At 39.9% G+C, this 27,637-nt stretch overlaps 1 protein-coding gene across 1 annotated transcript; it reads left to right on the forward strand.

Moving 5' to 3' along the window:
* The first annotated feature begins 4,079 nt into the window (after positions 1 to 4,079).
* Positions 4,080 to 26,948, forward strand: CLTRN (collectrin, amino acid transport regulator). Its single transcript, XM_083885093.1, has 6 exons — positions 4,080 to 4,232; positions 4,607 to 4,665; positions 10,435 to 10,520; positions 17,545 to 17,661; positions 20,799 to 20,993; positions 25,053 to 26,948. The coding sequence occupies exons 1-6, from the start codon at positions 4,166 to 4,168 to the stop codon at positions 25,201 to 25,203; spliced, it is 675 nt and encodes a 224-aa protein (XP_083741219.1). The 5' UTR covers positions 4,080 to 4,165; the 3' UTR covers positions 25,204 to 26,948.
* Positions 26,949 to 27,637: the final 689 nt, after the last annotated feature.

The following is a 27,637-nucleotide window of genomic DNA, read 5'->3' on the forward strand; positions in this document are numbered from 1 at the left end:
CTGTAAATCTCTGAGTGTCTTTCAAGATGCATGCACAGAACTGAGCATACATGAGAGACCATACACAGAGCAGCTCTGTGTTGAAGTGCAGTGACTCTGGCACCCATTTGAACTTCCTTTCCCTGAGGCTCTTCTGGTTTCCATTTCTTTTATTTTCTGCCATGCTGAAAAGAAGGGGTCACCCTCTTTGTTGTATGCCCAAGCCCTCTGTGGAAAAAAGAAAGATACATTTGAGAAGCATACAGATTATGTAAAAAAGCTGTCTTCACCATAATATTTGCCATATGCTCCAGGAGAAGAGTGGGACCTTTCCGCATGAAGTTGTACATCTCTTTTTTTTTTTTTTTTTTTTTTTTTTTTTCTGGATGATGCAAATGGAAATACGAGAGCATGAGGGAAATGACAGTCAAATCACTAGCTTGGATTTGTCAGACCCAGAAAATATATGCTAAGTATGTGGGTTTGGGATGGGTCAGTTTTCTTTGACACTTCTCGGTATGTTGTTTGTATAATAAACAGGACGATGAAGTGGTGATCCTCCCACCCCCTCCATGCTGGAAGTCTCTGTTTGCCCGCTGTGGGCTGTCCTTTCCACTGCAAAGTTCCCTTTCCAAGGCAATGTATGGGAATACTGATGAGTGCATCCTTCTCCCACCTGCACGACTGTCTGCGGAGTGAAACGATTTCTCACACACTGTCTGCCTCTGTGAGCACTGATAAAAACCTGGTGACAAACAAGTCATTTTTGCCCTGTTATGGTGGTGACTGTGGTGGCAGTCCTCATTCAACACCCTTTTCCCCATGTCTTCTGGAAAAGACGTGCAGTGTTTGTCATTTCCACTGCACCCAGGGAACTGCACAGCACTCTGCATGGCTGCAATTTGGGGCTGCAGTTTGCCAGGTACATTTCCATGAGTGACTAATCCTGACAGTCATACATTGACTCTTTCCTCGTAAGAGTTGGACATGACTATTTGAGACTAAAGATTAACTTCCTTGGAGTTTAAAACTGTTAATTTGTCAAATTTGAAAACTGAGGGGAAGTTTAGCCATAGCTGTTAATTAACTTATACAATAGCTATCAATATTTTACTTCCCTGGGATTTTCCATTTCAAAGACATTGAAAGGAGCAGAAAGAGTACATTGCTAATCACATGGAGAAGATGGAGGGTGTATGTTTGTTTTACCAAGTCATATACTTTCTTGAAATTTCAGTCCTCTCCTGATTTGTTTGGTAGTCCAAATTTTGATGTAGTTTTAAATGTGTACATGCAGCTTATACATGAACTTCTGTAGATAAAAAGCACCAAAAATAAATTTACAGAGATGCTCCTATTTTCAGCAGGGCAGACAAATTCAGTTGGTACAAGAAGAGGAATAATTCTTTGCACTAGTTCAGTAATATGTCCGAAATGCAGATTGTGCATGAAATTCTTCATGGCTATGAAGTTTCCTAACTCCTCAGTAGTTAGGAAAAACGAAGATACTATAAAAGAGGAATTACTTAGAAATCTAACACCTCACAAAATGGTCAGTTAAAAACATATCTTGCATATGTGCATGAAGATTGTAATTTATTCAAGCAAAATTATGCCTGACTGATTAATCAGTGGCAAACAAATGCAGACATGCTGAAACAGTGCTGTGTATCTGGCCAAAATGGAAGTAGAGAAGCTGGGCAGAAAGTTATCCATGCATGTAGATTTATTACAAAGATAGGAAGTGGCAGAATGTATGTCTATCTTTTTAGATTATACAGATACTCCTTTTGTAAACTGAAAAGTTGCAGTGCTTTTTAAGACAGTATTTAAAAATACCATTAATTTGAAGCAAAATTATCTCCTTACTAACACCTGATGAAGTCTTGCTTGTCCATCTGGCTTACTTAAAAAATGTGCTGGTTTTGGGAAAAGATTTATAGATGTGTAGCAATTAGTTGCTTATGTGCATGTACAACTGGATATGCACATGGACCTTCAGCTGGATGCATTTGGCACACATCCACATTGTGCATGTATATATCAATTGCACCATGCTCTCCCTGTGAGCTCTGAGCTGGGGTGTTTATCACGCTGCTGCCTCTTCTGGCCTCCTCCCCTCTCTGCTGGAAAAAATCATTTGTCTTGTTTCTTGCCAGTAAGACAAATTGGGGAAAATCAGCCATCCTGGCTGGAATTCAGCAGCTCTGATCAGGGAATCCAGTCATGTCCTCTGAGTTTGTTCCTGCCGGGTGTCGTGTACCTTTGCTGTACTTTGACACCGGCCCTGTGCAGTTCTGAGAGGAAGAACTGATTTGTGGTGTTTTACAGCAGGGAGAAGCAGTGATGCTGTGTATCACGCTCAGTTCCATTTGCCTTCTGGCAGCAAGGAAAGAGTGCTTTGCTTTTCTTCTCTCTTCCCAAATTCTTCAGTGTTTCCCCCAAAGGTACAAAAAAGTTCACATATTCGCTCTTGAAGCAATGCACATGAATTTACCATGAAATGGACAGCATTCACATTCTTTTAAGATTTTTTTAAAAGTTACAAATGCTACAGAAACCTGATAGTTCTTCATAAATCTGAACATTTTTCAGTGTGCTCATTTTGATGTGCATATATACAGCATGTTCATTTAAGCTGTCATTAGAAATGAATGCATCACTTTTTTGTTTTCATAGGCATAGATTGAACATCTAAGCAGATAATGTATCCAATAGTTTTGTACCCAGACTGGGTTGCCTAGGGAGAGTAAAGAGGTGCCTGGGAATCAGCTTGGTGAATGACTTTTAAAGTTGGGCTATCAAGTCCTTTAACAGTGGCTTCTAAAAATAGTTTAAATTACTCAAACAGTAAGACCTCTGTTACATGAAAGTCCAAGTATCTAATCCAGTAAATATTGGTTATTGTTTTTCATAAATTCAGCCCCACAGTTAAGTCAGATTTTCTCACTGTTTGTCATTTGTGTGAAGCTCTTTGGGTTTGCAGACTCAAGACACACTTCTTGGTGCTAAAGGACCAACTGAAAGTAATTCTGAAGGGATCTTACGGCTAGGAACTAACCATTAATCAGAATGGCTACATGGGGAGTACAGCAACAGAATGAAATAAAGTAATCCTGTCTTGCTGCCTAGGTTGCAGAGACTGTTCAAATACCTTCAATACATTTCAGTTTCTGAATTGTTTTTCCTCCACATTTATTTATTTGTCTTGGTAAACATTTGATTAATAGTGCAGAGTGCATTAAAATATTTCCACACATGTGTACATGGGTACACAGTGGGTCTACAAAACAAAAATGTGTTCCTTTTCAACATGCTTTCTACTAAGTCCTTTATTGCACCTCTGCTTATTCTAGTTGCTACTGTAACAAGCCTCTGACAGAAAAAAAAGTATTTCTCCCTACATAAAACAGTTCTTTGCATGCAAAGCAATGCTTTTTTTTTTTTTTTTTTTTTTTGTGTAGAACAAGGCATTTGCTCTGCTGGGCTTGAGCCCCCGGACACAGGAGTGGGGCTGGGGTGGGGATGAGGGGACGCAGCACTGTGCCCATCAGACTGGCCCGTCCCAAGTGCTGTGAGTTCAAAAGCAAGTGAAGGGCAATGCCTGAGCCCTGTTTTTTTGAGTCCAGGTATTCTGTATTCATCATACGTTTCTTTTGGTGAGGTGAAAGGGTTGCCCAGTCTTCCTTTATCCTCAAGGATCCTCACTGGGCCCAGACAGTTTCCCATGGAGGACAGGTGGCAGCTTCCTTTGGGATCTAGTGGCAGCCAAGCTTCAGATTCTCCTACTGTGGGTAACAGTTGCCAGCTGCTCTGGTGTGACATCCCACAGACGCCTGATGTGTCTGACACGCTGCCTGTGAGAAAAAAAAAAAAATTAAAAAAAAAAAATTGGCCTGGAACACTCTGTAAAATGTTGTATTTTTCTAAAAACGAAGGAGGAAAATTAAATACTTGTTGCAGCCTTTATTTTTTTTTTTTCTACAGAGAAAGGTAGTAAATAACTAACAAGACAGTTGTTTCTAGTGCCTGTTTTTTAGCTAAAATAATGGGGGTTAATTATTAAACCTTTTACTTGGTCGCTCACTTGTGCTCCTGATGCTTTAATCCTGGGTCACACAAAGTTTAAGAGTGCTTTACAGAGGAGACTCACTTCTTTTTGCCTCAACCTTTCCATGCTGACGGGATGTTACGGGCTTTGCTCCTTACACTCTCTGTAGTTGCCATTGCTCATGCTGAGCTCTGCAAACCAGGTAAGATTTGGAGATGATTCCCATCCTTCTTTAGGTAAAGTAGCTATCAGTTTAGACAACAAAGTTGCCAGCTTCCAAGATTTTTACTTTAACTGATTGTCTTCAGTTTGAAAGTTGAAATGCTGAGCATTCAGTTCTTTTATGAGTTTGCAAATTAAGTAATAGAAGTTGGGCTCACTTAAAGAGGTCATGGTAAACCTCATTGAGACTCTGCAGGGCTTTTTTTCATGCAGGTAACTTCTGCTCTCCTAAGCGGGTGATTTCTTAAGGTACATTTAGAAGCTGACATTTGTGAAATAATCAGAGAAGTAAATGGTTTAAAATCCTATTTTGAGTGACTATCAATATGTTTGCTTTTTTTCTCTTTGTGTCAGATGCACAGAATGCTTTCAAAGTACGGATTAGTATCAAAACAGCTTTGGGAGATAATGCAGTAAGTAAAATATCTTCACATATTCTTCCTAACTTAATATCTGCCAAAATAAAAGTAATATATACTATAAAATTTGTGAATACAATTTGTTCTGCAGTGTTAATTGTAATGATTTACTCAGGTCATGATCCAGGCATCCATGTCTTGACATTTGACTAGTCCACTCTTTAAAATGGCATCCTTTAGGAGAAATATAAAGCTTGCTTGTTCATAAAGATAATTTTCTGTCAAAAATTTTTATGTCCCCTGGAAAAGTGGCAGAGATGTTACACTTTATGCTTGAGAAGTGCTGCATAAATCTAAGTCTGTATTTGGGAAAAGCACTTTTGCTTAAGAGTGCTAATTGTAAAGTCAAGCATATCTAGGAAGAGAAGCAGGAAAAGATTTTTAGGTCTTTATGAAATGGGACTTTATACCAGGCTCTCAGACGAGCATTAATTGTAGAGATCATTCAAGCATGTCTCATCAATTCCCTGCTAATGGAGGGCTTCAGATAGTGGCCTTTCTTCTCTGCCTGTGGTGCACAGGCTTGTCTCATGAGGACTGAAATGCTTTGGCTTAATTCAGATCTTTAGGCTTAATGTAGAAATACTGGTATGAGCAATGAGAGATGTGTAAGAGATTGGGACATTAGATGACTGAGTGGTCCTTTCTGATCTAAGGCACTATTTAATATGTCAGAGCCCAGTACTTTATTAGTAGTTTTGAATACTTAGAGCAAATCTGCAGCATGTTAACAAGGCTCAGCAGAAAATTAGGTATGAAACATCCTAGATGGTCATGTCCAATGCAAGTGTGGTGTCTAATTATGTTATGAGCCCTGGGAAACAAAAAGCAGTAAGTTACATGTTTTAAAAGACTGGTGATAGGAAAAACTCCTTATGACTGTAGAAGCTGTTCTAAATTAACCATGAAAGATCAGGTAATTTAAACTAACATTAGCAGGGACCTAAATTTCACTGGTAATTTCATAAACCGGACAAAGTACAAAGAAATATTCAAGATACCTGCTCAAGTAAATGTCTCAAAATTCATAGTGAAGTCAATTCTCTTGGATGGGAGACTTTAATTAACAGTAGTGCTGGCCTAGGGATTTTTTCTTTAATTATTAAAAGTAGTGTAATACTATGGCTGAAAATATGTTGAAATAATTATTAAAGCTCCTCTTGATGATAACTGCTAATATTTTGGTTTAAACTTGGTTCAGCATAGTAGCAAAGAACAAAAATTGCAGTTCCCAGTAATGTCCTTCTTTAGTGCCTTTTCCTTTTCCAGCTGTAGTAAAATAAGGGGAGGTTGTTTGATAATTTATAATTTTTTTTTGTTTTTTATTCAAAAAGTGTATAAGACAAATAATTACCCTTGAAGGCACTTCATATTGTTAGGAAAAAAAACAATTACTGAGGAGTCTATTGGTTTTTTGTAGTTGTTTGTCATATAATAAAGTATGTGAAAGCTCAAAGAGTGGCACAATCAAGAACAGCATTTTAGAACAACAACTTTTTGAAAGTGGTATGATGCCATAGAAAGTCATCCACAAATAATAAACAATTTATTAAGTACACAGGTAGTAGTAGTTCCTTTCCATAGCCATTTCCAGTCTTCTCTGTGAATGACTGAAATTGAAAACTGAAACTACTATGAAACTGAAATTAATTTCTGTTAAAGAATTTAGGGCACTTCTTTATTTACTTCAGCAAAGAAAAGTGTAATACTGTCATTGTGTCACAGGACACAGTCAGCTCGGTTCATTTCCAGGTCACTTCAAGCTCCATGATAACAGAAAGCCCTGATACTGTGGGAATTTTTCTCTAGGAGTGGCAGGATGACTCCAGTGTACATTCAGGGGCACAGAGAATAAGTTGATGCAGCTTTTCACATGGTGTAGTGCATGCCATCCCCTGTGTGTGAGGCTGATAAAAACAGGGCACCATTTTTAAATTTGTTCACCAGGTAAGCTGTACTCTGAGGCAGGGAGTTCCATTTAGTGTGTTTATTTAATTCTTATCACAATGGAGCTGGAAAGAGCAGCTCTGATGCACTAGGTATTCAGTCATTATCATTTTATTTGCAAATAATGGGTGTACTTGACAGAGATGCTGTTTGCTGATCCGTGGGAGGAAACAAGGTGCCTGTAGGGTTGAATGGATGGTGATCTATGAGTCTCTCTGAGAATGGTTTTGACTTTATGAGTGGCTTCTGGAATAGCTGTTTGTCACTAGTTGCTTTTTGTTCATGGAGCCAGCAGAGGGGTAGAGAGTTAATTCAAAAGAGACAGAGGGAAGTAGAGAGTGAGAAGTGATGGGCATTGACAAGTCTGTGTAACTTGGTACCACCACTCATTTTAGTCATAAGAGTCAAAGAATTGGCACCTCAGGTGCTGCAGCCAGCTGAAGTAGACAGTGCACTTCCCTTCTGGCTCATGTATTCAGGCTGCTTTCCAGAGTAGAGGATGAAGAGGAGGAAGGATGACGTACACCTTGTGTTTTGCCACCAGATGAGATCCAGAAGTGTGCTTCTGTGTCTGTAGCCACCCTGCAGTCTGAATGGCTGTATAGTGAAGCACAGAACTATTCAGGAGGGAGGAGATCTTGAATGGTCCCTAGTCCTCTCCTGCTCAAAGCTAGGTCAACACTGAAATCAGGTCAGGTTGCTAAGAGCAATCTTGTAATATTATATTCTCATATCTTAAATTCTGTCTTTTACAGCAGTATTACAGCATTTCACCCCATCAGCAACCTACACTCATAATCTTTCATGCATTATCTCATCATCTTCATTCAGTAAGAGGTATTTAAGATTGCCTTTCACAGTTAGCTGTGTCCAATTCTGCTCCGCCTTAATGTATAAAGGATGGCAAGTGCAACTGAGCCAAGTCTTTGTGTTTGTTCCTTTGTAGCACAGTGAAGATGGTAAATTTTACAGTTTCTGATACCATCATGTATGTAGTGTTTCATGGATAACAGTTATGTTTACAGTGTGTGGTTGCAAATGATATTTAAATGTGGTTGCAAATGGTATTTAATGTTACCAGGTGCAGGTACATCAATAGCTGCACTGCATAGGGACATCCTCAGTCATCAGCTGTGCTCCAGGCCTTTGCATTTGGAGGATAAGAATGAAGCTGATACAGCCCCAAAGTAGAATGAATCAGGTCTAGTGGAAGGTGTCCCTGCCCATGTCAGGGGAGTTGGAACTAAAAGATCTTTAGAGTCCATTCCAGTCCAAATCATTCAAGATTTCTTTGGCCTCTGATTAGAGAAAGCTGCTGACTGGAAACTGTTTTCTGGAAATTCATGCCCACCTGTCCTATGTTCATACAGTTTATCAGCTTAACGTTGTTCTTGCCTTACTTTTCCTCCTCATTGTTGCCTCCCCTTTGTATATCTGTGTATGTCATGTACAGAGGTTCTTGTTCACCTGGAGCTCGCAGCTGTCTCCATCTCCTCTACTTGCTGTTTAGTCTCCATTTTCTTGGGGCCTCTTGCCCTTCTGCCCAGAAGGTTGTCTGCAATAACTTCTCCTGACTCAGGCAGACCCTGATTTCTGTTGAGCTTTCTCTGCCAGTCTCCTCCCCCTCTTTCTCACAGTTTTATGTTTATTCTGTCTCTTTTCAAGTGCCTACTCTTTCACCTGGGCCTGGAATTCCTCACTACAAATTATCTTCTCAGATTTGAGATACCCTTTTTGTTACTCTGACTTAAAGAAGTGCTAGGCTTCTGCATTATTTATAAGAGCTGTGACAAATCGTGCATGCATATATGAATTGCACTAAACATAAACATACTGAGTACATGTACTTGGTAGTGCTGCATTGTATTTGTGTCCATGTGAGCATGAAATGGAGTGTGATTCATCATTATCCATTTTCAAGACAACTGATTAAATTATCTCTGCAGCTGGTTTAATCCACTGGCTAACAAATTGTTTTTCCTGTCCTTTTGGACCTGTTCTCAAAGACTGCAGATGGCATGTAGAGATTCAGTCAATAGTGCCACATACAGAAAAAACAGATCTTCCCTTTTAGTACTGCAAATTGTGCTTCATGGTTTAAATACCGATATCTTTAAAATGATGATAAATAGTTCTATGTCTCTGATCTGCATTAATTCCTTTACTAAATGATCTCTTTTTCTTTCAGTACTAGTTACTCTCATTACTGTCATGTTTTCAGTGCAGTGGGATCAAAACAAAGGCTTTTATAATTTTTTTCCAAAGAGTTTCTCTATTTTTTTTTTTCAGTTTAAGTTCCCAAGTTGGCAAGTGTTATCACAGTATGCTCACAAGCCCCCTCATTCACGAGGCAAGAGTGGTGAGTCAGAACCCAGGTTCTCAGCAGTGCAGCTGCACTTTCATGCTGCTCAAGTTGTCTGCTGCCTCAGCTTTGTTGTCCCTGTCCTATCTCATCTCAGAGACTTCACTCAACGTTCATCTAGGGATGACCAACAAGATCAGTTTCTGCCCTTTAAATGACTGCATCCTTCCCTGTTCAGTTTCCCAGGATGGCAGTACAACATGAGGGCTGCAGATACCTAAAAGTTTTTTTGTGTTTTTTTTTTTTTTTTTTTTTTTTTTTTTTTTTTTTTTTTTGGGAGGCTGCCTCTCTATGCACCCAAAATCAGAATTTAAAAAACAGAATTAAGATTTGGAATTTTCAGTGCTATTTACTGCTCTTTGATGTACATTGCTGTTTTTTGAATGTGTTATAAAGGACCATGAAAAAGTAGGTCCAAGTTCACAGCAGAGTTAAGTGTCCACACCACTGAGTTTCTGGTAGTTAAGTGTCCACACCACTGGGTTTCTGGTTTGGATGATTACAGAGCAGATTTTTTTAATACTGAAAGTTAAAGATTAGATTTATGTTCTGGCTGACTGAAGAAAGCTCTTTCTAACCTCCCTTATTATAATTCCAAGAAACTAATAATCTTTGTAATCTGCTGAAAGGGGAAGAAATTCAATCAGTATGCCTCAGTCATGGCTCCTGTTATAAAAATGTAATAGATGCAGTTCTTACAGGTCATTAGAATTGCATATGTAAATGAAAGCCCAGGGGAACCCAGTGAAGCTGTCTCAGAAAACTTAAATTAAGAAAGCATGATTTTTCATCAAGACAACAGAGAACAGTTTTTGGACCCTACATTCTTCTTCTTATTAGTAAGGATGCTATTTTCTTTCTTTTATCTCACGTGCAATAGAATAATTTGTAATATCATTGAGTCTTCTTGTAATCAGGACAGTGTGCAGCAATAAGGCTGCAATCTCAGTTTATTTCCTGGTGTCCTAATGTCCAACTCCCAGAGACCACCATAAACATTAGGTATTTTTTTATTATTATTTGTGGCCAAAGCCAAATAGTCTTTGAGAGTGGATTTAAACCCTCTACTTTAACTGAGTTTCTTCAGCAAAAGAGGCAAGGCCATGAGTGCAGCTGTGTGGGGAAAATTCTAGTAATAGGCCTAGTCTTTGGTATAATAAACTTTACATCTCCAGTTTGGCCAGCTTTCAGAAATATTCACTTAATTCAATTTTTGGAAACACTATTTGTAGGTTATATTGTTTATATTACAGTCTATATTGCACTTTTTTTTTTTTTTCCATTAGAAAAAGTCCTTTGTCCATACTGAATAAGGGGCATTTATTTTCTTAGCACAACCAGAGAATTTATTCATTTTCTTGATCAATACAGCATTTCAAATTCAGCGAGTCTTTTCCCTCTCTGTACTGTCAGCACTGGTGCTGAAACTAATTATTTTCCATTTTCCTTTACAGTATGCCTGGGATGCTAATGAAGAGTACCTCTTCAAAGCAATGGTGGCTTTTGCAATGAGAAGATATTCAAGCAAGAGTACAACTCAGTAAGCATCTGCTTGGATTTGCCTTATACATATTAACAATGCTGCATGTAGTGACCTGTCCTCTGCTGTACCAAGCTGTAGAAATCATTATACAGAGATTCTAAAAGCAGGCTGTTCCAGTATACTTCTGACACTCAGATACATATTCAACATCCCACTGTCTCCATCTTAAGCAATGTTCAGTCTTTGAACCAGTGTCCCTGTGGACGTGAAGTGACACAGCTGTGGATCTCAGTGGGATGGTGCCAGTTCACTTTCAGCAGAACACAGCAGGAAGATGTGACACCTTCTGGAGACCATACTGGGAGGAGGTGAAGGGACACACTGGGAGGTCAGGAAAGACAGCACAGATCTTTGAGTGAGCAGCTCTGGTGCATGCTTCCTTAGAGCTCAGCTTCAGCAGTATGCTGAAGATGAGGTGACTCAGAGCCCTGGGAGGTGCATAGCTAAGCCAGTGCTGTGCTCTGCTGGGTGTTCCTATTCCTGATATCATAGCAGTTGAGTTACTTACCATCAAGAAGTTTCAGATGTTGCAATGCAGATAGAAATCAGCCTTTAATCGGTTTTGGGATTAAATCTACCCTGAGGTATTGAATATTCTTTTCAGACTTCAGATCCTTGCTACTCTATGAAATTAGATACCAGATTAGAAAGAGCACTTAGCGAGCTGTATTTTCACGATGTTCTTATCTTTCTTAAATGAAAAAACCTTGTCAGTGCATTTCCATAGGCCTGTTATTTTTTTCATTGTTTTTCAATCTGAAATGAAAGATTGATGGTTCTGGTAGGCTAACAAGGTTTTCAATTTAAAACAAGGTTTTCAATTTACTTAAAAATAAAACTGCTTCAGGCTGTCATTGCATCAGGTGAAGCATATTCCACATTTGAAAAGATGTAAGTTAACTTTAGTCACATGATGATTATTGTGGCTGCTGCACTTCTCTTAAGTAAAAGGGGATTTCCCCCTCCATGTGACAGGAGTGTATGATTACTGCTGTCTCATTTTTATTCTTTAGAAGTGGTCTCCTTTGAGCAAAAGAGCTGTTACATCAAGCTTAACAAAAACAGCCAAATGTGCTACTCAACCCAATTAAAATGGCACTTTAAAAAATGAGTTCAAGATACAAGCTAATTACAGATGGTTGGGACTTTTTCTCAGGTTTTCAAGACAGCGGAGTTTTCATTCAGCATCTGCTCCATAAAGGTTCACTTTTGTATATTTATTTTTGTCCTGGGTCCTTTTTCAAAATTCGTCTCTTCCTTCAAAGTCATGCTACTTTCACACAGCAAAAATCTTGTGTCAGAAGCAAGTGATCTTTTACCTCTTCAAGCCCTGTGGTTTTCTGCAGATTAAAATAAGGTTGCTGCAGGAATTGGAAAAAAACAAGCCAGTATGGAAGGAATAGAAGTTTTAATGGCAATTATCTGTATCCAGTCTGTGCAATCATAGAATTTATACTCATTAATTCAGTTTCCTGTCGAGAGAGTTTTCCCTATGGACAAATATGATGATGCCAGTGTTACACCAGTTTGGAGGTGGTGTTGCACACATCAATAATTCCCTGCTACTAAATTGGTCAGAAAAGTCAATGTAATATTTGGAATCAGCCATCTGGGGATTTACCCTTTTTAAGATAGTATCAGACTTTCTCATGGGGTATAACTTGGGTACCTGCCTCATGGGGTGTATGTTGCAGGTATTACTGATAACTCATGTCACACTTAGGAGTCATTATAGACAGCATGTCATCTGAAGGAGAGCTGTGCAGCTCTGAGATCTGGCACTCCTAGGCAAATTCCTAGGCAACAGGCTGAGGAGTTTCCTATGCATAGATCTCTCTCAAATCCTAAGGGACCATAGAGTCCCTGTTCAGTGATGGAGAGGCTAAGTGAACCTCCCAATACACCTCAGAAAATCTGCCTGTTACATGAAAGCAGGAATGCTGTGAAAGCCTCCATACTGTTATATGTCCTGAGAATAACACACTCCTTTCCCCACCCCTGTGGCTGGCAGCTGGAAGGAAGGAGTGCAGTCCTACTCCATCCCCTCTGCAGTGGGCAGGGAGATGTGGGAGCAGCCAGCATCCCAGAGGGAACAGCAGCATGCTGTGCACAGGAACAGCACCCTGGCACAGCTGGTGAAGAGCCTTCACTATGGTGAAGAGGGAGGCACGGGCAGCAAATAAATTACATTGCACTGCTGGCAAATAAATTGCATTTTACTACATGAGCTTTTGCAGGAAAATGTCAACAGATTTTTTTTCAGGAGATATAAAAGACCAATGACCAAATATTCTGTCTTATATGAACAAACAAATTGCTTGTGACTGCATTCTGGTAGCATCTAAACTTAAGGAAATTTTGCATCTGGTTAATTGAAGATTTTGTCAAAATAAAACCTATGAAAAAAATCACTATTATTTTACATAACTAAATACTGGTTCTGCCAGGGTATAAATTATGCATGCGGGCATAGCCAGGATGTGACAAACCTCCCCTTTAAAATACCATTAATTTCTAACAGACCCAGCCTTGAAGTAACTCACAGCCATAACTAACTTCCACATAAGACACAAATGTCATTTACTTCAGCAAGCTGTATCAGGCCCCCAAATAATTTGTCTGTGGATCAGGATAACCATTGTTGCAGTCTGCCTCATCACTTTTGATATTCCAAGTCACCTCTAATTAGGTTTCTGAAACTGGATAAAAGTCAGCCTGTGATGACAAGCATTTCAATGTGGTGCTGCAAACAGCAGTTGATGCTGTTGTTGCCCTTGTGTAACCACTGAGTGACCCAGCACAGAATGGGGAGGATTGCACGTTACATCTTGAGTTCTCTAAAGTTAATTTCCAAACTGAAATTTAATAAATCATGGAGCAGTGTTTAATGTTTGAAAGGCTTGTCAAATTTTCAAGTTTGCACAAAACAGAAGAAAGGTACAATCAATCAAATTACTTAGTAACTATTAATAGAGATACAAATAAATACTTCTTTTTCAGTGGAGAATTAATACCCCATTATTTCCTGCTTTATATAGGGCCTTTCAATTGATTCTCAATACATATGGTCATGAACTACGTAAGCCAACCTTTGATCTCTCAGTGTTAAAAAATTATTGTTGTCGCCTGTGTTAGTAACCCTGGTTTCTCTAATCTGTGACTCATTTGAAATAATATGCATCTCTTTTGGGCCTGAGACTAGTTAATCTTTAGAGCAGAAAGAATGTCAACACGTTTTCATTCAAACAAAATCTACTTTTGGTACATCTTCCCCCCATTTATAGATAAAACTGAAATTTTCCTTACGAAGCAACCAGAAAAAATCATCAATGTTATCAATCTTCCCAAGATGGGCTTTTTGATACTAAAAATATCAAAATATATGACCATTTAGAACAACAAAATAAGAGTCCAGAGTAAAGCTGTTAAATCAAGGTAATCCCATGGTTGCTGGGAAGAAAATAATGTTCCTTTGCAGGAGCAGGTGCAGAGCATTGTGTTGGAAGAATGTGATGCTTTTGGGAGAGCTGGATATAGGCACATGGGACTTGGGGACTGTGGTTCTTTCATGAGCCAACAGCCATTGTGGGCACTCACCTCCCTTTGACTCTCTGACAGCTCTTTCTTACCCCTAAACAACCATTTGAATTTCTATAAGGAGCAATGATGGTGTTTCAGGCCAAAAAATTGCCAGGGTTTCCTGCACTCTACTCCTCACCAGTATATTAAAGGAAATGCAGTTTTGGACTTTTGCCATGGTGCCATAAGGCCAAACCAGGATCTTGTCATTTTGATGATAACAGTCTCCTATAATCCCATGTCAAAAGTCATCAACTGCTAAGGAAAGGAAAAAATGTCCACATATATATTTACCAATACACTTCATTAGTGCCTGGAGAAGCCAGGTTTCTCAGATCTATAGAGTGTGATGGCATAGTTGTAACAGTTCTATGTTGGGAATCAAACCTGCAAGCAAATGGCATGGGAGAAAAAAAAGTGCACCACTGCACAGAAATTGCCACATTAGTGTCTGTGGAACTGGTGTTTGCTCATCTCTTATGAACTTCTCATGAGTGGGATTATTCTCTTTGGGGCCTGGAAGGGTTTAAGGCATTTATATTCACTTTATGAAAAAGTGGTGGTGGTGAAACCAGAGTTTGGATGCTTGTAATTGAGAAGGATTTTAGAAACAATAGGGAAAAGAAGAGAAGCCAAATTTACATATTCTTGTGCAATCCTTGCTGCCCCTTGTTTTAGTGCTGTTTGTTCTATGGAGAGATGTTACCCCCATGGTGGCTGACTGCCTTGTCTCATGCTAAAAATCTTGGCACTTTAGGGAAGACCCTAGCTTGAAGAGTCCTTTGAATGAGGGTATGAAAGTCAGGGCGTTTTTCCAGTCCTTGTCTGCCTTTCTCTTTCGGGATCAATCTTTCTTACCCCATTTCAGGAACATCTGTAGAGCAACACCAACTCAGATTTTCCACCTGTTCCAGTTTTTGATTGCACCACAGAAACTGCAGCTTTAGGAACTTTGGCAACTTGAAGTTTTGGGTCCTACTGTTATAAGCACCCAGACTGAAAACTTCCTCTGCAGTTACAATTTTAGATATTCTGTGAAGTCAGCAAGAGTTTTTCAGTCACCAGACAGAAGTAGGCATTTTCCCCCTCTCCTGTAAATTTTGTGCTTTCTTTTTTGTTTTACAAAGAATAAATCTGCTTTCATCTTCTGGCTGTTGCCAGCAAACTGATGTGAACATCTTTTCAAATTCCAGAGGATGAGTTTTCTCTTTTATCCATAAGAATTATCTGTAAAATCGATACTGTTCTAGAGAGGTAAAAGTGATAATTTTGTCTCTGCAAAACCATTGCTTTCATTTTATTGCATATCTCTCTGGAATGGGTGCTTATAGCCCAGAAAGCCAACTGCATCCTGGGCTGCATCCAAAACACTGTGGCCAGCAGGGCAAGAGAGGGATTGTGGCCTCTGCTTTGCTCTGCTCTGGTGAGCCCCCATCTCAAAGTTCTGCATCCAGCTTTGGGGTCCCCAGCTGGGAAAGGACAGGAAGGACATGAACCTGTTGGAGCAAGCTCCAAAGAGCCAAAATAAAATCAGCTCAGTTGGTTGGAGCATGGTGCTAATAATGCTAAGGTTGTGCCTTTGATCCATGTGTGCATCACTCCCATAAGAGTTGGATTTAATGATACTTGTGGGTCCATTCTAACTCAGAATATTCTATGATTTTGTGATTAGAGGACTGAAGCTCCTATCTTTCCAGGAAAAGATGAGATAATTTGGTTTTCTTAGCCCAGAAAACAGAGAGTTCTGGCATGACCTTATAGCACCTTCCAGTACTTGAAGGGAGTCTACGAGAAAGATGGAAAGAGACTTTTGACAAGGGCACATGACAGGACAAATGGGAATGTCTTCAAACTGAAAGAGTAGGTTTAGATTAGATATTAGTAAGAAATTCTTTGCCAGTGGTGATCCACTGGCACAGGTTGCCCAGAGAAGCTGTGGATGTCCCATCCATGGCAGTATGCAAAGCCAGGCTGGATGGAGCTCTGAGCAGCCTGGTCTAGTGGAAGGTTCACTGCCCATGGCATGAGGGCTGGAACAAATCTCTTAAGGTCCTTTTCAGCCCAAGCCATTCTTTGATTCATGAGATAGCTAGCTAGGTAGGTAGCTAGCTAGATAGATAATGGATAGATAGATAGACCTCTGTAAAATTATATCTTGCACTACCTTGTGAACCCAAAACATCATTCAAAAAAAGTTTTCATTGGGAAGTAAAACAATTCTACAAAATATTCATAATGAGGCATTGTGATCTGCCTTAAGAACAGATCCCTGGCTGGATGGGGAATGCCCAGGCACAGGTGTTCTCGCTCCCTCCCATGCTTCTCACACCACCAATTCCACCAGTACCACCAATCCCACTACTCCCACCAGTCCCCCAATCCCACCAGTCCCACCAAGCCCCCCAGTCCCAGCAGTCACCTATATTCCACCAGTCCCCCCAGTCCCACCAACCCCCCCAGTCCCCCCAGTCCTCCCAGTTCCTCAGTCCCATTCCCGGCGCCCGCGGGGCCGGGGCGGTGCTGCCAGCGGCCGGCAGGTGGCGCTGCCCAGCAGAGCGCGGGGCGCGCCCGGGCGCGGTCACGGTGCTGAGATGGATCAGTTTTCACTTCATTTGCTTAAATACTCGTGATTGGGTCATTCCAGAAGGGTGTTCTGATGTTTCCACCATTTACTAGTAGAAATCTGAAAAAAAAAACCCCAAACCAAACCCAGTAGATTGAAAGGCATTTTGCACACTATTTACGTAATATGCCATGAGAAGCCACCTGCCTGTGCCCGTCCACATTTAGCTTCATATAAAACTGAACAATCTTCTTTTAAAATATATTATATAAATATTTGACACCGTATAAGCTAGAAGGGAGAGGCCAGTGCCAGTGGAATGACTAAATTCAGCTTGTTGCCCTTACTCTGTGCCTGGCTCTGTGAACAAAGATGTTCACAAACAAGAACAAAGAATAATATCAATTCCACTGATCTTCCCTCCAACAAATGTATCTTGTAGAAGAGCTTGACAATCATGTGGGCAATTTGCAATGACTGGTTCCTGTAGTAGTTGCTGTCAAAACCAGAATTCTTAGTTCACCTATGCACTTGTTCCATTTTATGGCCTTTGTCATAACCAATGATGATTGTTATTCACATATGTTTTTTTCCATTTGGTTAAACTAAATATATGTCCAAGACCATGTGAGTCTGTAATGGATTTAGAAATTTGTTTGAAGACTCATTTGGTCTTCATAAGCTTGATTGCTTTAAAATCATATGGGAAATGAGAAATGCTGTGAGTTGTATTTCTTTCTTGAGTATTAACTGTTAATGTTTTTTAAAACAAGAAAATTTTCCCCCTTAGTCAAGAGCAGTATTTTAAGAAAATCTAAAATATTTCAATAATTCTTTCCATGCTTTTGTAATGATGATTTTTGTTTTAACTCTCTGAAGGATTTCCAATGTGCTGCTCTGCAATGTGACAGACCGGGTGTCCTTTTGGTTTGTGGTCACAGATTCTTCCAAAAATGTGACAACTGTTCCTGGAAGTGAGGTAGAGGCAGCCATCAGGTACAGTCACTGCTTTTTCAATGTTTTCTTCCTTGTTTAGTGAGGGTGTTTTCTCTCTCTGGGCCTTGTATGAATGAGCACTTTGCCTCTTTAAGAGTGAACTAATCCAAGTTGCTAAAACACTGAGGGTCAGTACTCTTTAATGAATGTGAGATTAGAGGATGTTTAACAGTCCCACAGAATGCAAAGAATGTGAGCCTTGGGATTATAACTTTGGAAAGCATCTTTGTTGATGCTGGAGACTCAGAAGAAGTCTAGTCCCTTTCCAGAGCCCTACCTGTGATGAGCTGTCCAGTGTGTGGCACACTGCTGCATTTCCCAGTGAGACAGCCTTCTTCCTCAAGTGGTGGAAGGACACACTTTCTGGGTGGGATTAATATAATTTAGCTTTCACTGCATGCTACATGCACATCTACACCTGGGCTAATGACAGCAGGCTCCCTTTCAGTGCTTCTCACTAACAGTTCATCTGACTTAATTAAAAGTCAGCTTTCACATGAGGAGAGCTCGTGTGAACTCATGAGCAGAGCTGGCTGTGTCCCAGCTTGGCTTAAGCAATCTTATGCTCACATTCTTTTCATACCAGCTTGTTCTAGAATGCCAGTCAATATCACAGTTGAGCATTGCTTGTACAAAGTACAGTGCACTACAAATCACATTTGCCTTCTACTATCACATTCTGTAGCAAATAAAAGGAAGAATGTGGAGCTGACAAGGAAAAAATAAAAAACAGGATAATCTGACTGAAATGGTCCAAAAAACCTGCACCAGGGGTTTATAAGGATGAGTTCCTCAAGCAGCATAATGCACATGTATTTCTCAAGCATGGAGTAGAAAATGGATCTCTTTGTTTTCAGGCATTCTGTGTTCTGTCTTAAAAATTTGTGTTATCTCTGTGGAGGTGTAATGCCTAATTCCTGATGAATGAGTATTCTTTTGGAAAGATTAATTTAAGCTTATGAGCAGATTAAACTGTTTCCTACAGAGACACCAAACAATAGCTTCATAGCATTAGTGGAGGAAGCAGATTATTTATTCACTGAAGCTCTCTGTAAGAGTGCTGGAATGCAGGGTTTTGCATTTCTGTTATTCTTTGATACATTCAGCAGTATAAGCTGATTTATTTAAGTCTTTTATGTGCCCAGTTTGGCACAGAAATTGGATGCTGTTATTGTTTGTTTTTTAACTGTTGACTGTCACCTGATAAAGAATATGCTATTTATGAAAAGTTTTAATTCCTACCTAATTTAAAAACAAGAAATAAAAAGGTCTATAAAACTACAATGCTTTTTGTTCAATTGCTTCTGATTGCAGGCTTCCATACAAAACCTTTATTATAATTCTTCATGCTAGGGTAGCACATAACACTAGTCATGGACTAGAATATTGTTGTATGAGATTCCTACAAAGTAAGAATAAAGAGAAAGGTAAACCATGTCAGAGCTCTGTATGATACTCAAGATTTTGCAAAAATATACATGAGATATAGTTATGCATATACAAACATAAAATGCACTTGTAGTTGCCTGCATGTGTTTCAGCACATAACTCAAGCCATTGGATGAGGGTACATAATGCTTATTTCAGCCATTCACAATGACCTTTTCATATCAGCAAGGAAATCTTTTCTAAATGGCAGACAGCTTATGGAATTATGAGTCTTAAAACATGCCATGGCTTTCAATCCTGCCCAGGAATGCTGACTTTCCATTAAGGCTAAGAACTTCCTGTTTAAGGGACAACCAAACATTATGATTTCCAAGAAGAGAAATTTGTTAAATCTTACTTGTATTTCCCATACATCTTTTCTTAGGAAATACTTGCTCTGTGGTGAATAAATTGAATTGTGTACAAAAAAGAGCTTCATTATTTCATACAATTGCTATCAAAAAGAATATCTCAAGACCAATATATGTAATCCATTTGCTTAAATTTTTTTTTTACATTTTGAAAAAGCTAATGAAAAATACTTCTAAAGCCTCTTAAGCCCGCTTAGATTTAGATCCAGAAATATCTTACAGGCAATGAAACACTTACAGGCAGTGAAAATGAGTGAAGATATCCAGTAAAGGATAGCAGTTGGACTACTTCTGTAAAAAAGCATATTTCTCAGGCTTCCAGTTTCTCATATCGAAATGGAAAAAGTGTAGAAAGTATGTTGCGCACCCCCACAAAAGTACAAATCCCTTTAGCTGCATTCTGCAGGGAAGAAGGACATATTGACCATAGGTGTGGATTCTTCCAGACCAAATTATATCCTGTGTCTCATGATCTAAGAAAATCTATGGCAGCAGGGGCAGATGTAGCAGCCCATAACATGCAGGATGGTTCAGTTTGAGGTACTAGGGGGAGCTGTGAGTAAATCCTGCAAGCGTTGAAGGGTAGGTCTTCCACTCCTGTGCTAATCTTGAATGCTGCATGAGCGTGGCAACAGAACCAGCCTTACAGCTTACAACCTGGTATGTCTTCAGAACATGGTTCAAACCAGAAATAAATAGTAATACCACACTTCAGGTCTCATCTGTATTTCCCAGTTTTTCAGATAAACGCATACGAAAGTCTGGTGTTCAAAGTGTTCTCAGTATGTGGGTGTCTATGGATTACTGAGGTCTCTGTTATAGTCAAGGTCTGTGTAATTCTGCCAACATCATAGAATCACAGAATCATAAAATGACAGAATCATTTAGGTTGGAAAAGACCTCCAAGGTCATGAACTTCAACCTTTGACCGAACCACCACTCTGTCATGCAGGCCATGGCACTAAGGGCCATGTACAGTTGTGTCTTGAACACCTGCATGGATGGTGACTCCACCACCCCCTGGACAGCCTTTTCCAATGCTTAACCACCCTTGCAGTGAAGAAAATTCTTCCTGTTGTCTAACCTGAACCTCCCCTGGTGCTATTTGAGGTTATGTCCTTTTGTCCTGTTGCCTGAGAGAAAAGGCTGATCCCCACTTATGGTAGACAGCATTGTTTTCTTCATCATGCTGGATGACATTCAGCCCTGCCTAACTTGCAGCACGTTCATGAAAAATCTTTTTATTTTCTACAACCTTTTAAACTTGTAAAATATCTTTATAAAGAGTTGTGATGTTTTTCTGTTTTTGTTTTGGTTTTTTTTTTTTTTTTTCCAAAGGATGAACCGGAACAGAATCAATAATGCCTTCCTCCTGAGTGACAAAACACTGCAGTTTCTGAAGATAACCTCAACCTTATCACCTCCTGTTGAACCCTCTACACCTGTCTGGCTTATTGTATTCGGTGTTGTTCTTTGTATCATTGTGGCTGGGATTGTTTTCCTCATTGTTTCAGGGATTCAGAAACACAAGAAGTAAGCAGCCTAGCCTTTCTTCTGTTTTAATGGAATACTGGTTAGTTATGTCAGCTGAGCTGGTTTTGTATTTCAGAGCAGCCTCAGACAGATTAATGCTGTGCATCCCTCCCTAGCTAGGTAAAGATAACCCATCTCTCCTTTTCTGAGAAAAAGACCTAAAAATTTTAACTGTAAAGTAGATGCCTTAATAATTTTAGGATATAAGGAGGAAATGGAGGGTGCAAGAATATGATCCTGGAGGCCACCTAACTAGAGATGAGCGTTAAAAAGACAATTGATGTCATCATTCTTGTGAAGGTTTATTATGGCATGGGTGAGTCTCCCCTCACAGACCACCCACATAACTACCAAGAGGGGGATGGCTGGCAGTGACTGTGTCCCTTCCAAGGCAGGAGTGTCAAAAGCTGGTAGGGCTAAAAAAACTGTGCTGCTGCAGCTTGAGAAGATTCAGTAGAGCACACAGTAATGATTAATGTCTGGCTGAAAGGGGTCTGCTCACTGGAATAGAGTAGGGTTTCACTTACCATTCATGACCTGATGAGCCCAAAATACCCAGCCCTTCATAGGTTCATGGGCAGATCTCCCCATGAGCTTAGGAGTTTTTCTGGTGGTAGGGTAGGAGAGAGATACTCTCTTTTCCTCTCCATTTCTGCCCTGGTGGCACTGGTGAAAAAGAGAAGACTATTCATGCTTCCCCAATTGTGAGCATGTGGGAGCAACACAGAGAGCAGGTGGGGTTTTGATCCTGCCATCTCTGCTGGCTCTGAGTTGGGCATAAGGAATAGAAATTTCTCTGCTGAGTTGAGATTCTGCCATAGAAGTTCAGCTTCTATCATGCTTTTGGCTGCCACTGAGTTTAGGTTTACATAAAATTATGACTTCAGCAATAGATTCATACAGGAACAGCAGAAGAACTGAAAAGGATAAATTCCTACTGATAATCAGATCATATCAAAACTATTGACTGTATAATGGTTTGTATCCCCAAATATATCAGAACAAGGAATTAATATATGAAAAGTGGTATATTGCAGAGACGTTGCATTTCTGCCTTTTTATTATCTTGAAGAATGTGAAAAGACCTCAGAAGAACAGCACTTGTGAAGGTTAAGTGCTTCTCATAGAGAACCTTTACTAGTATAGTCAGAATCCCTTCAGTTATATTTTGTAATCAGAGGAGCTGCATGGATTTCCAAAACCCCCTTCTGTTTTCAGAAAAAACCTACAAAATTCAGCAAACAATAGATCAAATGCTGTTAGGGAAAGGGTCTGGGAAGGTATTTGGAATCTGTGGATAGTTAAAGCCTTATCACAACCGTGTGGTATGGACTGAATTACTTCATGCCTTAAACATAGGTTACCTCTTCTGTAAAACTGAATGATGTTGCTACCAGAAGCCCATACCTGCCCTCTGTGCCATCATGGCTCTGTGTTTCTTTATAGTGTCTAACTTTAAGGGGGTCTTTGAACATGAACATTTCACATAAGTGTTATATAAATAAACTATGATAAATAGCTGTTATTTTTCTAGCTAAAATAATCACTTGTGCTTCATATCATGCTGAAATATAGGATTTCCCCCTGTGTTTTTGAAATAACTCATCTGAGCTTGAGCAGTTCACCTCAATATGGTGTAAACTGCATGCCCTTATCATCACACTGCTGTTAAAATGGCTTGTCACTGCCTGACTGTGCTCACTTGGCACCCTCTCTGTCTCATGCTCTTGTCCTTTTAGTTGCTATGCTTTTTTCATTTCTCCCTCTGTTTCCCTACTCTACCATTACATATAACCTTTCCTCAGAGCAGGTTCATCTGTGGCTGAACTCTGACCCTCCTGTCACATCAATAACATCTGCAGGCAGGGGCAGGGAAGTGAGAGAGAGAGAGAGAGAAAACCAAGCATATATTTCTTCTATCTGCTGTTGCAAAGACTGGAGAGGTAAAAGTGATGGTCTGGGCTACTTGGCTTCTTGGGAAAAGAAAAAAAAAAAAAAAAAAAGCCAGACATCAGAGAAAAGAATTTCAAAAGCACTGATCTCTGTCAGACACTGAAGTAAGTGACCAGGTGTTCAAAGACTTTACCATGTCCAATAATTAATTTTCTTATAAGTCTGTCCAGAGTTTACGTAATGGGAACCCACTTGCCTAGTAAGCTGTGTTGGAACTCTGGCCCCAAGCCTTCTCATAAATCTGGCATTTTGTCTTTAAAGGCCTTTAAAGTGCCATTTAAATACCTGAGTTCAGATAAGACCAAAATCACGTGCTCCAGGCTGTCCGTGCCCAGGGTATCAGGGAAGGGAAGTTGGCTACAAAGGAGTTTCAGTATTGAGTTAGACTCATGCATCACTTACTGAACTGAGAGCTTTGCTGAATTCAGTGCCTACAGTGAGCTGGGTCAGACACACTGTCTCCCAGCCTTGTGCTTGTTCTCCTATCCTTGCAGCAATAGGACACCTCCCCACACTGCAACAGATTTGCCACATGCCCAGGGCAGGATCATCCTCTACAGTCTGTCCTGAACTAGCCTGAAGTCTCCCCTTAGCCCCCAAAATCCCATCTGCAGCAGGGGCCATAAACACTTGCCTTGGGAAGAGTGAAAACAGAGTAACTACACAGTCTTTCCCGGTATTAGTTCTCACAGGAATTAATTTGCAGCTGTGGGCCTTCCTGAGCTGAATTTGGTCTTCTTGGATTGGGTAGATCACAATGTTTTCTCTTCCCCTTAACTTGTTGAGTCACCCCTTGGATTCATGGAAATTTTTAGCTTCTCTGAATTCCTCTGGTAATGTGTTTCACACATCTACTACTCCTTTCATTTCTTTTGAACCTCCTTCTTAGTAACTTTTATGTTCTGTCCCCGCAGTTTTGTATTAAAGAACACTCCTTTTTATTAATGTAAGAGCAGGCAGAGGTCAGAGGTTTCCGCTACTACACCCCAAGTTTATTTTAAAAAGTCTGTAATGACAGGAGTCTCCCAAAGGCCAATAAAGTTTTATTATTGTTAATATCTCTGTCATTAGTGGTTACAGTGAGTCAGATTTTTTCAGTTGTCCTGAGTCAGATTGTTACAGTGCATGATGTGAGATAGGAAGAAACAGTGCAGCTGACCTTTGAGTTTCTTGTCCTCTATAACTGCTGATGCTGCAGGCCATAAAGTACAGCAGGTTTTTCAACTATGAACCAGTTGTTCTCAAGGTCAGAATAAACCTGGAATTAAAGGAACATCATGACCTCTTGACTGATATTTATTACATCTTCTCATGATTGTACTTTAGATAATTTTTTTTTTTTTTTTAATGTAGTTAATTTTATTTGACCACTATTAAAATATGTTTTTGGGGCAACTGGAGTCTGGAAAAATGAAAGTCATGCAATTGTTTGATCTGGAAAACAAAAGTATAAAATACTGGGTAGGAAGGTGGCTGCTAATGAAGTTTGAAGAAAAAAAATGCAGATTTGAAGCATTGAGATTACCTAAGAAAGTAATCATGAATGTTCTGAAGAAGATAATCATGGATGTGAGGGCACCCAAGTCTCCACATTTGGAGTTTATAGTTAGTCTAAGACTGATCTGTTTCTAAAAAATGTGTTTTATTTTGTACTGATCATGGGGTGAGATCTATGATGTACATTGCAGAGTCAGACTACATGCTTAATGTAGACCTTCATGAGGTAAAAAAACACAAACAGATTTAGAGATTTTTTTTCAAATTTTGTTTTGCCCCAGCTTTTCTTTTGCACCTTCTAGTCATGTTGCAGAATAAGAAGGTGAAATAATACTTAAAACATACAACATGTCTACTTCGAGTTTTCTGGTCTCCAATTCTGAGCTCAAACCGTTAAACTAGGGCCTCCAATCTGTGGGTCTCCCAGCTATTGTATTTAGATACATCCATCTGGTGTATTTACTACAGCAAGGAAGTACACCAGATTGTGCCTTTAGGAGCATAACCTATGACAAACTTCTAACTAAATATGCAATTTTCTTTCTGTGAAATCATGGTGGAGTGCTGCAGGTCAACAGAATAAGATGATCTTTTCTTTCTTGTTTCTAGAAAGAATAAAGATTCAACAGAGAGAGAAAATTTAGAAGAGAAAGTTGAAGTGACACTAGAAAATGGGATTCCTTGTGAAGCACTGGATTTAAAAGCAGGCCACATTAATGGAGTCTTTGCCGCAGATGATGAACGGTTCACATCCCTATGAAATGCTGCCACTGTGCTCTGGTGGTTTTCTGAAAGACTCCTGTGCCTGCCTTTTCTCGTCACTACTCCTGAATGTCAAACATGAAGACAAGAAAAATGTCCTTTCATGTAATTTCCCTTGAGAGAACCTTTTGCTGATAACACATACACTCAAACCTCCATTACAGTTCTTTTTTTATGAGCAATGCAAATAAGAAGGCCTCAGATAATATCCAGAAAAGATTTCTAGATGTGTGGCCGAACAGGGTTGGAAGCTGCTTTGTGCCAGGCATCTCATTTTTAATGATAATTTAAATATGTCCATTGTTTGTTTTTCTTTGACATAAATGTGAAATTGCATTTTTCCTGAATGTCACTGGGGAGATCATCTATCATTGTCAACTCTTGATGGGTTTTCTTTCAAGCCATATGCAAAAGGTTCTCTGTAAAATTACTTCTGTTTGCTGCTATGTAGTATGCCTTTGGATGGACCAGTCTTCAGTGCATGAAAGTTTTCATTTATTGAGAAGCAAAAAAGCTTTCACAGCCTCTGTAAGACCAGATCAAAATACCTGGATCATCTATAGCTCTGGGGCTAGAAAAAATATGGTACTAGAAGTGTTCTTTACTTCACTGTCAAAGTTACCGTTCATGTGAGCTGGAAATTAAAAGTCGCGAAACTCTGAAATTTGTTGAAATTAAAAGTTTCAACAAAGGGCAGATTTTCCGCAGGTGCAGTCAGTGTTTAGTGGCACAGCTCTCATTAAATCATAGAATCACAGGCCAGCCTGGGTTGGAAGGGAATTTAAGATCATCTAGTTCCAATCCACCTGTCATGGGCAGGGACAGCTTCCACTAGACCAAGTTTCTCAGAGGCCCATCCATTCCAGCCTTGAACACTTTCAGGGATGGGGCATCCACAGCTTCTCTGGGCATTCTGTTCCAGTGCCTCAACAACCTCACAGTAAAGGGTTTTTTTCCAAATATCTAATCTAAACCTGCACTCTTTCAGTTTGAAACCATTCCCCCTTGTCCTGTCACTACATGCCCTTGTAAATAGTCTTTCACAGCTCTCTGGAAAAGTCTTACTTACAGTTTTTAATAATAAATCTATGGTAGATTTCCAACAGATCCAGCCTAGGGTCGGATAAACCTTCATGTTCATGTGGATAAATTTTGAAAGGATTCAAGGTGTGAAACACCAACTGCTGGGGTTGGTGCACCTGACCTGGATAAGTGACAAAATTCTGGCTGTCTTCAGAAGCACTGGTCCACAGAAAAGGGAAGTTTTGTGTGTGGGTAACTGTAAAAACAGAATGGAAATATGTTAAAGCAAAATACGATATCTGCTGTCAGCAAGCATCTGCCCACAACACTGGAGAAAGGATTTGACCATTAGCCATCCTGTTTCCAGTGTCATGTTTAGAGGCCGTATTAGAAAACCTCTTTGCTTATTAGGATTATTTCATCAGACTCCTCACCAACAGGAACAGACTTAAACAGAGTAAAAGCTGCTCAGGACTATCCAGTGTCCTGAAGGGTACAAAGGTTTTTGTTTCCCAGTGTGGAAATCCTTCAGCCTTTTGGCTGTATTGAGCACCTTTGACTTGTCTCAGTATTGGCTCTTAGGACCAGTGTCAGCTGAAAGGGAGGAATGGGAAGGAGAAGGGAAAGCAGCAGGGGAAAGGTGAGCAGGGGAAGCCCAAGGCCAGGGGAGGCAGGGGAGAAGGAAGGCTAAATACAAAATAAAACTGTGGAACCCACTAATCATTTGCATCATGTGGTCTCATTTTTCACAGTTGTCTTTGATGTCCTGCTGGTGGGTCCCTCTGGACAAGGACTGCATCATCTCTGTGTCCCCGTGTGTGCTGCTCCATTCTGAAAAGGATTAATAAAGTTGGTTATTAGTGATAATATCTCAGTGCTTCAAAATTGCCATCCACAACCTGTGGATGTATTTATCACAGGAATGTCAAAGATGAAGCTTGCCAGTGTTGGAGGGGAAATATAGAGTACAGTGTTATTATTACTGCCTCAGTTGTTGCTCCAAAGTCTCTCATGCAGGCAAAGTTTTATTGAGGTAATTCAGATCCCATAATTTCTGAACCTTCACACTTTTTCCATTCTTTGCATGATAGATAGCTACACCTCAGTGTGATCACAATGGATTGTGTGACTGCAGCACCTCTGCAAGAACCTGTGAAAGATTTTGGTGAGAGCAGTTTAGTGCAAGAGCAACCTCAAGCTACAGATTAAGAATTGCTGTTATCCTGTATTGTACTATATGATACTGAAATACAGTTCTCTTGAGATGAAAAAGGGCCAGGCTTATCTGAACACACTTCTCAAGGCCTGAGTGAAGGTTCAGTTGAGCCCATGGCAATGGCCACCAATTTGAAAACAGATTGAAATCCTCTAAACAAGACATTATGCAATGTGGACTGACAGTGGCGGTA

This window comes from Zosterops lateralis (assembly GCF_965231275.1).
Source record: "Zosterops lateralis genome assembly, chromosome: 2".
In the NCBI taxonomy this organism is placed as follows: Eukaryota; Metazoa; Chordata; class Aves; order Passeriformes; family Zosteropidae; genus Zosterops; species Zosterops lateralis.